Here is a 15,445-nt window from a genome sequence, read left to right as displayed (position 1 = left end):
ATAGATACGGTAAATAACTATTTAAAAAAAAATAATTATATTATCAATTTATGCAGATATTAGTACTTGTAAATATCAATTTAATGTAGAATGATGTTGATAAAAGTAGGTAAGTAATCACAATGGAAAAGATGTTCGCTCCAGAACTCAAAGAATTTTATCCAGTATACATTTTATCTAGACGGATGTTTAAATATATGCATCTATTTGTTAGAAAAGGCTGTAGGAAACTATAGTTTGTCTTTATCTAGAAATGTGGACGTTGTGCTGGTTCCTGTTGAAACAGTGTAGATTGACCCTGAGGAACTGGTACCCATCCACTTTCGGCCCCCTCTCAGTATACATTGAATATTGCCCGGCCACCCTTATAAAAAGTTTCTGGCTACGCCTCTGCTGATGAATCCGTGTTACTAGACCCCATCACTAGACACACTGCTTTATTTGTTTCTCCTCCCGTTTCACCTTCGGGTCTAAATGCGAACCAAAACAAGAAAGCTACAAGAACTGCATGGGTGAAGCGAAAACGGAAGCGGCCGGCAGTGAACGCTCTTGTCTTCTTCGGGTTGTTTATCCGCAACGGTCGCGAGCTCAGCAGCGTCTCCTCACGAGGACGGCCAGCCCAGTCCTGTCAGCGCGCGGCTGTGTGTTGTGGAAGATGGCGCTAGCCGAATGGAAATCCTAATGACAGTCTCAAAATTTGCTTCTTTTTGTACCATGGTAAGTGCACACCGGCCACTTCCTATTATTCTTAAGACTATCTAAACACCCAGAAGCAACAGCTATATCGATATTAGCCGTTTAAACCGCCGAAATAAAAATGGAATCAGGTAATGCTGGTGGTAGTGCTAGGCAAGCAGTATGTAGCCACCCACCGCCCTCTCCTCCGCACTCCCTTTATTGGTTAAAGGCTAAATGCGGACTTTTATGAGTTTACATTGTTTCTTAAATCGTGGTTTTGCCTCTTAATTAGGTCATTTTTGTCGAAACTTAATGTGCGGACAGCGACTGTGCACCTGCTGGCGCTGGGAATCGAAGCTAACCGGCTAATCTGTAGCTAAAATCAGTGTTTCTGCTGTCAACAACTGGAGCAGCTGGCTAATGGATGGCTTCAGGGAGACAGTTAGCCCACATTAGTAGAAGAGGAAAAGCTTAACATTAAAAATATCGTTTTTAACTAGTCTTTAGAGAACTAACAGATATTATTAAGGTGGGAAATTATGATATTGTTTAGCATTTGCGTTGTAGTTGTATGCTTTTCGTTCTGTGACTTGTTTCTGTGTTGTTATGACTATCGAGCCCCATTAGCTGATATAAAGCTTTATATTCTTTATATTGACTCTCACTGAAATCTCACGGATAATTTTTATTTATTATTTAATCAAAGCCCTCCTTGAGTGCAGAAGTGCCTTGTAAGACATTATGCAAGCTTCTAGTTTGGGAAATTAAAAGTATTATATTTGTAAAATTAGTCTTGAACCATCAGAATAAATTTTTTAACATACCTTTATTACGTTTTTCAACATATACAGTTAATAAATAAAACTAAATCAGGAAAACCTGTAACAATATGTTCAAAAAAGAATAATATAGAGTACAGATAGTACAGGTAAAAACAAAAACATGTAACAACATTAAAGCTCAGATTAATTAATCAATTAAAAGGATACATAAGCAGATATCCAGGCATTACAGTGTCACTATAATAATTGGTTGAATACACACTCAAGTATGGTCCCCTCCAGGAATCTTAGACCTGATAAGTCCATAGGCTTCTGTATAATCCGTGGACTCTCTATGTCAATGTAATCTAAGAACAGATCCCATGTTTTGTCATCAGAATAAATTTAATGTCAATTGTTTTTTTTTTTCTTTTAAAGCCAAGAATTGTGGAGAGTTTATCAAATTAACCCTTCTGTGTTGTTCATTTGACAGGGCGCCAATGCCTCTGCTCTGGAGAAAGAGATTGGATCTGAGCAGTTTCCGGTCAATGAGCACTACTTTGGCCTTGTAAATGTAAGTGAATAATGGAGTGTTTATTAGATCACCTCTCTTTTTATTAATGATTGTTTTAATTTTTGTGGCATTAAAATATTAGATATTATTGTAGGATTTTGGTGATTCAAAGACACTACTTGTGACTGAATCCAACAGTTCTCACCAGGATGTTTCGAAGTGACTTGGATGAATACAGTTCTGTTGCAAATATTAAATAAAGTGTTTATTTATAATGATTTGCTTCACATGGGACTGTTAGTAACTAAATGTCTGACATAAGCATCAATGTAAAAGAAGTAATTCAGCATAATATATGGATGAGCACCATCTTAAGGATACTTATCCATTCATTTTTTTAAAAGCTTTAAAATATTTGTTACAAAAATATTAAATGTCTGCATGCTATGAAGATTATAGGCTATAATAGTCATTAGCTTTGAAAAAATGTGGACCATGTAAGTTTTATTCCCCAGGAATTTTAGATATTTTAGGGCCAAGATGCAGCTTTGGCTTTTATACTTAATGCACCATATGATGTCTAAAAGAACGGCTATCATAAAGGCAAATGGCTCTAAGGTTTGTAAAATTATATTCTCACGATAAGGTTATCTGAATGGTATAGGAGGGATCTAGAGGGACAACATGACATTAGTTTGGTTCTCAGTAGCTGCGTTTGCAGGCAAAATTATTTAAATATTATGCTTATTTTGAAAATGCACATTTTGGGGTGTTTTACCTTAAATACGTAAAACAACAAAATTTGCAAGTGAATACACCTGTTCACGCAATAAGCCCTGAAAACCACTGGCAAAAGTGGATGCAAATATATGAGATATATCCTGTTTCAGCCACGGCTCTAGTGCTCATCACGAAATAAATGTAAAAAAAAAATACTCCTCATAAATCCAAATATACCATGCAATCACCCTCTGACAAATTCCAGTCTTTTTTTCAAGGCAGTAAGGGCGTGTTGCCAGTTGCGTGACTCATGAATGAATTTATTAATCGATTTACAATCAGATAGTTAAAGTTTCCTTAAAGAAGTTTTTTTTTTTTTTTACTTAATTAAACCAGGAGAAACTGAAACTTTTCCACTCGAGAAGTTCTGGATATGGCATATTGACAGACAAAAAAGTTTTTTTGTTTTTTTTTTACTTTAAATGCAAGGTGGGATGTTTTGTCAGGTAAAGACACATTTTAGAGTCTACATATTCCAGTTAACAATTAATCAATTGCTAAATGCGTTGACAATTATTTTAATAATCTATTAATCCGATTGTTTCAGCCTTATTTAGGACCCTTGGCCATGTCCTTACTTGTATCTCTTAGCCTGTTATCTAGTTCTGAATAACAAGGGAACAAAGAATAGGACATGAAGTATACATACTTGCATTCCATGTATCCTTTCCACAAAGAGATCAGTATTAGGATAAGTAGAAATAAATTATGAAAGGTATAACTCTGAATAGAAAAATAAAATGCTTGAAAAAACCTGGGTAAAACTGTGCCTACTTTTAGTGTTTGCACGCTTGTTTGTTTAGTCTGGTTTGTCTGCCACACCTCTGAAGGCCTAAAAACAACTACTACCATAAAGTTTTGCATTGCCGGAGATCTTTGGGGGAGTGGTTGCCTGGTGGTTAGGGCATAGAGCATGAAATCCTGAGGTTGTGAGTCCCACAGACTGCCACTCTTGGTCCCTGAGCAAAGACCCTTAACCCCACACTGCTCCCAAGGTGCCGCGTAATGGCAGCCCACTGCTCCCAAAGGCAATGGGTTACATGCAGAAGATGAATTTTGTTACGCTGTACTTGTGACAGTGTAATGACAATAAAATGATGAAAAAAGAACCATATCTTTTATAGTGAGACAAAAACATAAAAGATGCAAACCAGGAACTGAGCTGCTGTGAGCTCCATGTTTATAATTCCAAAGTTATTAATATCAGTCATTTATGGCTTAATCAAGATTCTAGTATTATGGGAAACCAGGGTAGAAAAAGTGCTAAAGTAACCAAAGGTGTTTTCTCTTACTGTAAAAAGCTTAAATTTAGTGCATCAACCCCTAGAAAGATTGACACATACCAGTCATCTTGCTGAAATGAATATGCTTCAATTTACAATAAATACTATTTTTAGTAACCAAAAAGAAGTGCAAATTTAATGCAAGCACTAAATAAGTCCCACCTGTTGTTCTTATTAAGCTAATGTCTGTTAGGTAGTTAATTAAAGCAGACATCTAAGTGGTTAACCATCAATGTATACCAGGGGGATATATTTGTGTTACTAAAAAGAGAATAAGATCAAACAGCTGATGCATGCATGTGTTCATTGATTCATTAAAGTATTCAGCAGTGATGCATTGAGATCATCAGTAAACCATGCATTGCTTTTCCATCCATCTGCTATCCATTGTTAATGTCCATTTTGTTAATATGTAATTTCTGTTTAAACTGAGACTTGTGTAATATTTATTATCAGCTGAACTTCTAATTTCTACTCTAGGCAATCATAGTGCTGCAGTCTGACACCATGCTTAGTATTTTTATCTAAGACATAAAAAAATATTGATTCAGAGTCGTAACCTTAAAATGATTAATTCTTCTTTAAGTTAAGAAGAGGTTGAATTGTTTTTTTTTTTCTCCAGACTATAAACTGTAAAATATTAGATGATTATAGTTTTGGAAAAACATCACCTTATATCTTATTTTCCATCACCTAAAAATATCTGCTGTTGAATTTTTAGAAACCTTTTTGTTTGCAAACATTGCTAGCAGGTCAGAAAACCTGTGAAACTGCAGTCTAAATAGGCACTCATTTCTCATATGAAATCATTTTTGGGAAATATGAACCCTGTTGGAAGTTGTTTCCATCTTGATGGAGTGCAGCGTCTGCAGCGCTTTATTTTTTAACACATAATTAATTACATGTAGAGGGTTTCTATGCAGGCTTCTAAAGTTGACGTATGAAAAAATAAAAACAATTTACTGTGTGGGCTGTTTACAATGAGCCACATCATAGACTTGAGAGTAGGTTAAAATTTGAAATCGTACCTTTACATTTACTAGGCCTGCAACTAACAATAAATTTGCAAATCGATTAATCTGTCGATTATTTTTTCGTTGAAACAATTAATAATCAGATAGCAAAAGCGTTCTTAAAGAAGATTTTTTGTGATTTTAAACTAGCTGAAACAAACTTTTGACAGATGGGAAAGTTATTTTCGCATAACTGCAACATTTTTATATATTTTTACAATTTTGATTTAGTTACTGCATTAAGTTGGTCGTTTTGTCAACTAAAGGCAGATTTTACCGTCTCTATATTCCAGTTAACAATTAATCGATTACTAAATTAGTTGACGATCATTTCAATAATTAATTAATCATGATTAATCTGATTGATTCAGCCCTTTTATTTACACATACACAATGAGTCAGAAACATAAAAAAGTTGATTTCATAGATTCCTTTTTAAGTGACTCACTGAACCCAAGATTCTTGTGTTTTCACAATTTTTAATTGATTTTGGCCAAATACAAAAATCACTGTGAAATTGCATTAAATGCACACATTGAAGCTAATGGAGGAAGGTTATCATGTGGTTGTGTGATAAAATAGCATTGGAGAGAAAAAAAGGAAAGACATAGACGATGGTGAGACCAGCAGTGTTGTTTGGTTTAGACACAGTGGCAGTGAGGAAGAGACAGGAGGCAGAGATGAAGATGTTGGGGTAGGGAATGATTACGTCAGATGGTCAGCTCATGTCAGATGTTTTTGGAGATACACCTAGAGAGGGCAGGCTAGTATGAAGTAAATTATGTACCATTATTGTTGCAAGCAAAGAGCACTTTTATAAATTAAAAACAATGCAATCTAGAAATGAAATGAAAAAAAAGAAGAAAAAAAAATCATCTTAATCCAGTTTTTGAGAGCGACTTTGCTATTTTCAGATTTAATTTTTTCAAATTTTCTTTTTCCGTTTCAAATTTTCTCATTTTCAATCTTTATTTTTGCTACAGGTTTGATATTTTCAAATGTTATTTTTTCAAATCTTTCGTTTTCAGATTGAGGTTCAAGAATTGCTTTCTTGTCTAATTGTGTATACAGAACACCTTCTCCTTTGTGAAGCCCAATAAAAACGCTCACTCTTGACATGCACATTGACCAATGTTGACCCATGTAAGACGTGTAAATGTGATGAATAGATGGGTAGCAGGGTGCTGAAGCTGGAACTGACCAAGGAGGAGATTTGTGGATGGAGTCAAAGAGGTCATGAAGGTAGTTGGCTGATAGAAGATGCAGAAGGCAAAATGAGATGGAGACAGATGATCCCTGAAAGGAAGAAGGCAGGGGAGTGGCGACCTAGTGGTTAGGGTATTGCGCTTGGATTCCTGAGGTTTTGGGTTTGAGTCCCACTCCCACAGACGGCCACTCTGTGTCTCTGAGCAAGACTCTTAACCCATCACTGCTCCCTGGGCGCCCCACGATGGCAGCCCACTGCTCCCCAAGGGGATGGGTTAAATGCAGAGGTAAATTTCTCCAATCGGAAATCAATAAAAAGTTTAATTATTATTATAGATGAAGAAGATTGGTATATCAGAAAGCAGCTTTGGTACTTTGGTTTTCATGATTTTCCAATTATTAGAGAACATCCAACTCCTTCCCTGAGAACTCACTCTGCTAAAAACCTAAAGTCAGACTGATATTCTTGTTCACTTGTTAGTTTTTTGTGATATTGTTTGCTGAATCTGTAAATTTCGTTGCAGCAAATATTAGCCTACATCAAGCCAAGTTCTCTGACCGACAAAATAGTCTGTGAAGTTTGAGATGTTGTACATTTTTACATCAGTGTCATGAAGGGAAAATAATTTTCATCTTCAGTTAGCTTAAAGCTAACAGTGCTGTATTACGATGAATAATGGTAGTCCTTCCCATTTCCCCGCTATAGGACAATGTGTTGAGTATCGGGGTTAGGTGTTTGCCTACACTTTTAATTTGAAAGAATATTGAAGCGTTACATTTGGTGAAAGGTTGAATGAGGCCCTCTTGAGTTGCCTGGTTGGCGTCTAGTTGGAGGAGTGGGCGAAGCGCCAATAAGAAAGATCAGGCTGGTGATGCTAGTACTAACTTACTTTTGTCTTTGCAGTTTAGCCTATTGTTGTATTCTTTACTGAAATGTGTCCGTTTTTTTGTGCACATTTCTGTGCATATCAGCTGCTGCACTGTTGCTTTTATGCTGATTGGTTGAGAGATCAGATCTTCTTGGGCTCATCTAAGATTCATACATATATTTGCATTTTAAAACATTTTTTTTGGAGGGGTAAGTTGAGGAAAATAATTACTACCACTTTCAGGAGACAGGATAGATTGTGCAGGCCCAAATGATATCTATATTGTTCATTTTCTTATTTTAAAGGACAGGTGGGGGGGATTATGTCATCTCTCTGTGATTGATGTGATTTGTGTTTTTTTTCGGCTGAACTCTGCATAGCTAATCACATAATTTCCCTTTTTAATTTATTTTTTAGTTTGGGAACACCTGCTACTGCAACTCGGTGCTGCAGGCTCTGTACTTCTGCCGGCCGTTTCGGGAGAAGATTTTAGCGTACCGCAGTCAGCCTCGGAGGAAGGAGAACCTGCTCACCTGCCTGGCTGACCTGTTCCACAGTATTGCCAACCAGAAGAGGAAAGTTGGGGTCATACCCCCCAAAAAGTTTATCACAAGGCTACGCAAAGAGAATGGTGAGTGGGAAAGAAAGTAAATAATAAGAGTAGCTGCCTTCAATACTGCCTTGTGTCTTTGTCTGTTTATTAAAGATCTAGAACATCTCTTACTTCTGGCTGAACATGCAGCAGTTCTGATGTTTCTGTTCTCCTCCTCCCTCAGAGCTCTTCGACAACTACATGCAGCAGGATGCCCATGAGTTCCTCAACTACCTGCTAAACACCATCGCAGATCTGCTGCAGGAGGAGAGGAAGCAGGAGAAGTCAAACGGCCGTCTTGCCAACGGCACATTGGACTCCCAGAACAACAACAGCAACGCCACACCTGCTCCAACATGGGTCCACGAGATCTTCCAAGGCACTCTGACCAATGAGACGCGTTGTTTAACCTGTGAAACGGTGAGAACCCCAACATGTTTTCACTTCATTTGAAGGCTCCTTTAGATATTATGTCAAACTTTCTTTTTTTCTTTTTCACTGCAGATAAGCAGCAAAGATGAAGACTTTCTTGACCTTTCTGTGGACGTAGAACAGAATACCTCCATCACACACTGCCTCAGGTAAATCCACGCCGCTTTTAGCACGGGGTGATTTATTGAGGAGTTGAAGGGTGCCTTCTACTCCTGAGTTTTTAGGGATTGTAAATAAAGCAGTTTAGTTATCAAGCTTCATTTGAAAAAGTAATACAGCAGGAATTTTTATATTTGTCAGCGTAACGAAGGGGGTGGAACGCCAAACACTACCTTTTTATTTAAGTTGCAAGGACTGTTGGTTCCGCGCACTTCTGTTTATACGCCTCCCATCCTGGGTAGAGGAGTTTAATCTGCAGTTTCCTCCAACGCACCAAGAAATAAATCAATATTTTATTTTAATGAATCAGCTTGAATGCCCTGCTCTAAGCAAGATGAGACCACGGTTAACCTTGCTGTTTCTTTCCAGAGACAGAGCATACGTCAAGTGCTGAGCATTTAATGTTTAGAGCAGCTTTTTGCAAAAGCTTCATCCGATCCAAATCCTATTTTGATAGACAAGAACAGATTTTATCCATAGATAGATTGGTATGCAAGTATGTGTGTGTGGAGTATCATAGAAATAGGTGATTTGTGCATTATATCTTAAAGGTCTCCCAAAATTGCTGTCCTGTCCGTTGAACCTCACACAGACTTTGATAGTGACTGACAGAAAAACACTCAGGATCTTTGTTCACAGAACAAAGATCCTGAGTGGAGGGTGATGTTTTTTTTTTTGCCATGTTATTATCAATCTGTTAAGTTGTTTTTCCTCTTTCTTTTTTACTCCTATTTGGTTGAAATCATATCTCTTCAGACTGTTAAACATTCATATGAGGTATTTGTGATAGTATTTGATAATAAAAAAAATGCTTAAAGATAACATGCAGATCTGTGGAAGGGGTTTTAGCCTAGAAAAAAAAAACAATACATTTAGTTTGTTTATTTCACTGTTTACTCACAGGGTATGAATAATTTTGATGTTGTATTTAATAATCTGGGAGCTGTGAAGTGGGATCCAAGCCTCACTTGGAAATCTAAACTTATCCATCATCTTTTTCACCTTTTTCATTCTCTATAGAATAAGCAGTCAAACATTCTGTTTATTTTTTTTATTTAGTTTTATTTTATGAACTCAGCTGAACATTTTACACAGCTTTTAACAGAAATAATGCTGAATTTACCATCACTTTCTTTGAGGCTGCAAAACCTTGGCAACACAGCTTTAGTTTTACTTGAAATTCAGATATTTGCTTTATTTTTGACAGCTTTTGTGCATAATTTCAAAAAGTTCCCTTTAAATACTATTTTCTGCATCAGGTGTCCATTGAAATATTTATATCCTATCGTTTTTTTTATCCGCCATTTTATGTGGTGAACAATACTGTTGTTTCTGATTTTAAGAGTTAAAAGAACAAGAAAAGTAGTTTTCTGCAAACAGTTGGCTGAATTGCTCGTTTATTACTTATAATTATTCTTACAGAGCTAATATTGGCATAAGTTTGAGCAGTTTGGAGCTTCTGTTTTATACCTTTGCAAAGTTTAAAGAGATTTTAGATCCACTTAAGCTGATACCAGCTAAAGAGAGAATGTGGGATTATGTTTTTGCAAATGTAGACCTCAGAGTAAACTTTTTGTCATCCGTTTTCTTTTAGAGGGTTCAGCAACACGGAGACCCTGTGCAGCGAGTACAAATACTACTGTGAGGAATGTAGAAGCAAGCAGGAGGCACACAAGAGGTCAGTGCACCATTTCCTTTTACATTCTGTCCACAGACTCTGATGGGTCTTACTGGCACATCCATCTTTGGATGTGTAAAGCTGGTGTTGGATGCTATAAAAAGCTGCAGCTAAAGATTTTTCTAAATATGAAAGCACTACCTTCTATCTTCTTTTCCTTTTCTATTTGATGTCTATAAAAATACATTTGCAGATTCCGGTTATATTGTGAAAGACGCAGCATGTTGGAGTTTTCATTTTCACTTATTTTCCTGTATCTCCAACCCTTAAGGATGCGTGTAAAGAAGCTGCCAATGATCCTGGCTCTGCACCTGAAGCGCTTTAAGTACATGGAGCAGCTCCAGCGATATACCAAGCTGTCCTATCGCGTTGTCTTCCCCCTGGAGCTGCGTCTCTTCAACACCTCCGGAGACGCCACCAATCCTGAGAGGTTATACGACCTGGTTGCTGTGGTGGTGCATTGTGGGAGGCGAGTATATGAACACGCAGTCTGTGTTTATTTAAGGTGTTTCCCACTCGCTTTTCAGTACTTGCATGCTGAAAACAGATTCCAGCTCTGCAGGTTACCAAAAAGAAGAATAAAGGGAAAGTAGATTAAAAAGCTGTACTTGTTAAGAGCAGAACATGTTCCCTGTAAGACAGTCAGCTGAATTAATGAGCATCAGGCTGCTTCAGGGTGAAATATTTTCGACATCCATCTGCATGTAAATGGGATTAGATAGAGGGATAGATATAAATACTTTAAGGTGCATGAAAGGCAGATATCAACATCCTCCAAACTGATACAGTAATATGGAAGGAGCTGGAGGGAAAAAAGAAAAAAGCCTGGCTCAATAAAACTATTTTTATGATGAAGTTTTAAATAATGAATTGAAATATACAGAAGATATAAAAAAAATGCTAAAAAGACAAAAAATAGTTACTGATGTGTAATTTATTTTTAACACCTTGCATTGTAACAGTTATGTATATAAAATAAGGAAAATAAGTTTGGAAATGTATGAAACTAATTTGTAACTTTGTCGTCTTAAAAGAAATGTTACTGTTTGTTTTCAGCGGTCCAAACAGGGGTCACTATATCGCCATTGTAAAAAGTCATGACTTCTGGTTGCTCTTTGATGATGATATTGTAGAGGTAAGCAGTTGTTGTTGTTTTGTTTTTAAACAATTTCAGGAAGTATTTGTTTGTTCGTCCTTTTTTTTTCACACTACCCGAGTCGATTGTCTTTTGTTTTCTCCTCCTAGAAAATCGACGCCCAGGCTATAGAGGAATTCTACGGTCTCACCTCTGAAATCTCCAAGAACTCAGAGTCGGGCTACATCCTCTTTTACCAGTCCAGAGACTAAATGGGGAGCTGAGCGCTTTGCCACATTTTCCCAGAGAGACTCTGTCCTCTAACTCTGTGGGGGAAGCAGCAGATTGTAATCTCGCACGGCGTCATACCTGCCTGCACAGCTGTAACTCATAACTGTGCTTTTACGCAGCTCGGCCGTGGTCGTTCCCTCTACTTACCAGCTGACTCTGACGGCTTCCATGTCCTTCCCGCCCCCTCCATCATCCGCCGCTGCTGCTGCCAGGACTGAGAGGGACGATAAATCAAATTGTGTCGATTGTTTTTAAAGGACTGAGGGTTGTATAGATATTGACTGGCTGTATGAGTGCTGTTCTAGTTTTTGCCTCGGGTGTGGGATGAGTGGGTATTTAATTCATAAGATGTAATATCGGCCTGGAGTCTTCACCTCCCACATTGTTAACCTAAACTGTGACGGAAGTTGTTTTATTTCTTTTATTTTTTTTCTTTGGTCATGGATGTAACAGAGGATGGACAGGAGATGGGTGCCCCATTAACAGGGTGCAATGGACTGTGTATTTTAGTGTACAGAATGGTATTTGTATAAATATTTCATTAAGATATTATCATTGGAAAACGTTAGACTTGGAGAAGATGTATTAACACTATGGTGCACTTTTGATACCGTTTTGTAGGTGTTGGCAAGCTTGATGTGAGAGGGGTTGCTTGGAAAGGCCTGTTGTGAAGCGATCATTTTCTGTTTTAAAGAAAAAGAAATAAAGACAATAAGATCGAGGGGACAGTCTGCTTCACTTTCTTGTGTCCCACAGGTGATGACTCACGGGGAGGCTCAGCATGGACATCTAGTGTATTCTTTTGGTACTGCAGCCTTATTTTATTCCATCAGGAGTTCTTTTATAATCCATTCACAGCCAGTAAGGAACAGGGTAAAAATGACACACAGACATCTCAGTAATGTAGAAAACCACTGCTTATTTATTCTGTTCAAGTGATTCTTGTGTATTATTTTACATTTCCCTGATTATGAGTACTGAACCCCACCATGCACAGAAAAATTAGACAGTTGCATGAGACCAATCAAGGGAAAATTGGAAAGTGATTTATTTATGGCCTAAACTATCAGAGCAAATGGTGAGCAGTTGTGAAAATAATGAGGCTGACTGCTTAGTGTTTTAATGGAAAGTTCAGTGAAAAGAGTGTTTGAAAAGTACACGGCAGGGTAAGAGCAGCCTCAAGGATAGTTTAGGGCTCAATTAAAATGTTACAAAGGGATGCATAATCAGATTGTTGCTGTGATTGGTGCTTTGAGATCCACCATGCTGACTCGGGAAGTTTCCAAATCATAGGCTAAAGGTAAATTTAGAAGAATAGGTGAAAAACAGTCCAACATGATTATCTGGTTTGTTACCATAGTGATTAATTGGGAGCCAAGTTTCCATCTGATGTTGAGTCTTCTATCAAATAATGCACATTTTAGAGCATTTCATGTTAGTGAGTTTTACAAAAAGACTTGAAGCTCTTTACCATCCCCTGACCTAAACCCCATAGGTCATCACTAAGAAGATTGGCAAGGGCGGTTCAAGATGGCCCCTAACATGATACAAAACAAGTGTGTAATTAAAATATGCACTGGCAAGCAAACCATAATTGTTTTGTTCCTCAGAATTATTTCATTATTCATATATATATTTACTTATACGTTTTCATTTTAATAATGATACATTTAAGTTGTTCCACTTTTAGTTTCTGTTATATGCAGACAGGCTTAACTTTTTTAGCTGCTAAATCTTATTATCCATTGGTGCAGGTGGTTCTTTTGCTCAATCATTACTTTCTAACAATGAACTATTGCCCTGTGTTTATTTTTTTTGTGTTTTTTTTTTTCATTTTCTTTGTTTAGTGCCCCTATAAAAAAAAAATAAAAATGGCTCCATCTTGCCCCCAGGTAGATATGGTCTAGAACCGCCACTGAGGATGAGAGCCACTCTTCATCAGGGTGATGACCTTCATCCCATGTTGCATTAGTCCTTAAACCATAAAGTAAATGGATATTTCTACAGTAAGCTAACATTTCTCTATTAATGTTTGTTGGTACTGCGTAATGGTTACATCTACAGGTCCTTCTCAAAATATTAGCATTTTCCATAATGTAATGATAAAACTTGAGCATTTATATATTTTAGATTCATTGCACACTAACTGATCAGTTCTTTTATTATCTTAATACGGATGATTTTGGCATACAGCTCATGAAAACCCAAAATTTCTATCTCACAAAATTAGCATGTTTCATCCGACAAATAAAAGAAAAGTGTTCTTAATACAAAAAAAAGTAAACCTTCAAATAGTTATGTACCGTTATGCACTCAATACTTGGTCGGGAATCCTTTTGCAGAAATGACTGCTTCAGTGCGGCGTGGCATGGAGGCAATCAGCCTGTGGCACTGCTGAGGTGTTATGGAGGCCCAGGATGCTTCCATAGTGGCCTATAACTGATCCACAGTGTTGAGCACAGTGATACCAATGGTCAGTAAACCATTTAGCAGTGGTTTTGGCACTGTGAGCAGGTGCCAGGTCGTGATGAAAAATGAAATCTTCTTATCCATTTAGCTTTTCAGCAGATGAAAGCATGAAAAGCTCCAAAATCCCCTGATAGCTGCATTGACCCTTCCCTTGATAAAACACAGTGGACCAACACCAGCAGCTGACTTGGCACCCCAGACCATCACTGACTGTGGGTACTTGACACTGGACTTCTAGCATTTCCTTCTCCCCGGTTTTCCTCCAGACTCTGGCACCTTGATTTCCAAATGACATGCAAAGCTGAGCAACAGTCCAGTGCTGCTTCTCTGTAGCCCAGTTCAGGCACCTCTGCTGCTGTTTCTGGTTCAAAAGTGGCTTGACCTGCACACACCTGGGCACGGTGGCTCTGGATGTTTCTACTCCAGACTCAGTCCACTGCTTCCGCAGGTCCCCCAAGGTCTGGAATCGACCCTTCTCCAGAATCTTCCTCAGGGTCCGGTCACCTCTTCTCGTTGTGCAGCGTTTTGTGCCACACTTTTTCCTTCCCACTGACTTCCCACTGAGGTGCCTTGATGCAGCACTCTGGGAGCAGCCCATTGGTTTAGAAATATCTTTCTGTGTCATCCCCTGTTGCTTCAGGGTGTCAATGATGGCCTTCTGGGCAGCAGGCAGGTCGGCAGTCTTACCCATGATTGGGGTTTTGAGTGATAAACCAGGCTGGGAGTTTTAAAGGCCTCAGGAATCTTTTGCAGGTGTTTAGAGTTAATTTGTTCTTTTTCATGATATTTCAGTTAGTGTGCAATGAATCTAAAATATATGAATGTTCAAGTTTTATCATGACATTATGGAAAATAATGAACTTTATCACAATATGCTAATATTTTGAGAATGACCTGTATATAACCAATTGACTATTTTTGAATTAAATCACATCACTGAAATGCACCTGCATTGTTTTGAATATGGACAGCCCACCTGCCTGCTAAGGTGAGCTGCAGGCAGCAGAATATGGAGGGGGAGGCTTTTGGTTGCATGCACACCAGGACTGCTGTTACAAAATAATGCAACCATTTTTGGCATTTATTTAATCACATTTAATTACTTTGACATAATTGTTTCATGTTACCAGGGTGGGACATAAAACAATTCCCTCAGCAAAAAGTAGTTTATTCAGGTATACCTAAAGTTAACTAATTTCATACTTAAAATCAGGCAGTGCACTTAGAGTTTACTTATTCTAAACTATATTACATATACTTAAAAATAGTATAGTCAAGTGTACTTGACTATACTATTGTTTACTTTATTGTTTACTAAAGTATACTTTAAGTATACTTTAGTAAACTTAAAAATGTCCCAATTTAGTTCGAATAAGTATTATTTTAGTAATACTTCAAGTACACTAAAAGTGCATTGTTTGGTATACTATCTAAACTTATACTTATACTTAAGCATTCTTAATAGAATTTACTTCAAGTATACTACTTTCTGCAATGCGTTAAAGTAAATAAAGATGATTGATTAAATGCAAAAAGAAGAAGAGGTTGCATGATTTTTTTCAGTGTAATAGCAGGAGGAAAGAGAATTTCTGCATTCATGTCAGGAAAGCCAAGCATCTTGTTCCAGAATAAATTCAATTAGATA

General features: G+C 37.5%; 1 protein-coding gene across 1 annotated transcript; it reads left to right on the top strand.

The window, feature by feature from the left end:
- Positions 1 to 543: 543 nt before the first annotated feature.
- On the top strand, positions 544 to 12,053 carry usp12 (ubiquitin specific peptidase 12). Its single transcript, XM_015401919.1, has 9 exons — positions 544 to 717; positions 1,933 to 2,013; positions 7,522 to 7,735; positions 7,881 to 8,116; positions 8,201 to 8,277; positions 9,882 to 9,965; positions 10,237 to 10,434; positions 11,022 to 11,100; positions 11,211 to 12,053. Exons 1-9 carry the CDS (start codon positions 670 to 672, stop codon positions 11,310 to 11,312), a joined length of 1,119 nt encoding a protein of 372 aa, XP_015257405.1. The 5' UTR covers positions 544 to 669; the 3' UTR covers positions 11,313 to 12,053.
- Positions 12,054 to 15,445: the final 3,392 nt, after the last annotated feature.

This window comes from Cyprinodon variegatus, unplaced genomic scaffold, assembly GCF_000732505.1.
Source record: "Cyprinodon variegatus isolate N-32 unplaced genomic scaffold, C_variegatus-1.0 Scaffold1273, whole genome shotgun sequence".
NCBI lineage: Eukaryota > Metazoa > Chordata > Actinopteri > Cyprinodontiformes > Cyprinodontidae > Cyprinodon > Cyprinodon variegatus.
This window is presented reverse-complemented; position numbering and strand designations above follow the sequence as displayed.

Excerpts from the sequence above, each read along its gene's own strand:
- usp12 (XM_015401919.1), top strand. The coding sequence starts at position 670 with ATGGAAATCCTAATGACAGTCTCAAAATTTGCTTCTTTTTGTACCATG. Across the intron at positions 7,736-7,880 it reads AAGGCTACGCAAAGAGAATG|AGCTCTTCGACAACTACATG; the intron begins GTGAGTGGGAAA and ends CTCCTCCCTCAG. Across the intron at positions 10,435-11,021 it reads GTGGTGGTGCATTGTGGGAG|CGGTCCAAACAGGGGTCACT; the intron begins GCGAGTATATGA and ends GTTTGTTTTCAG.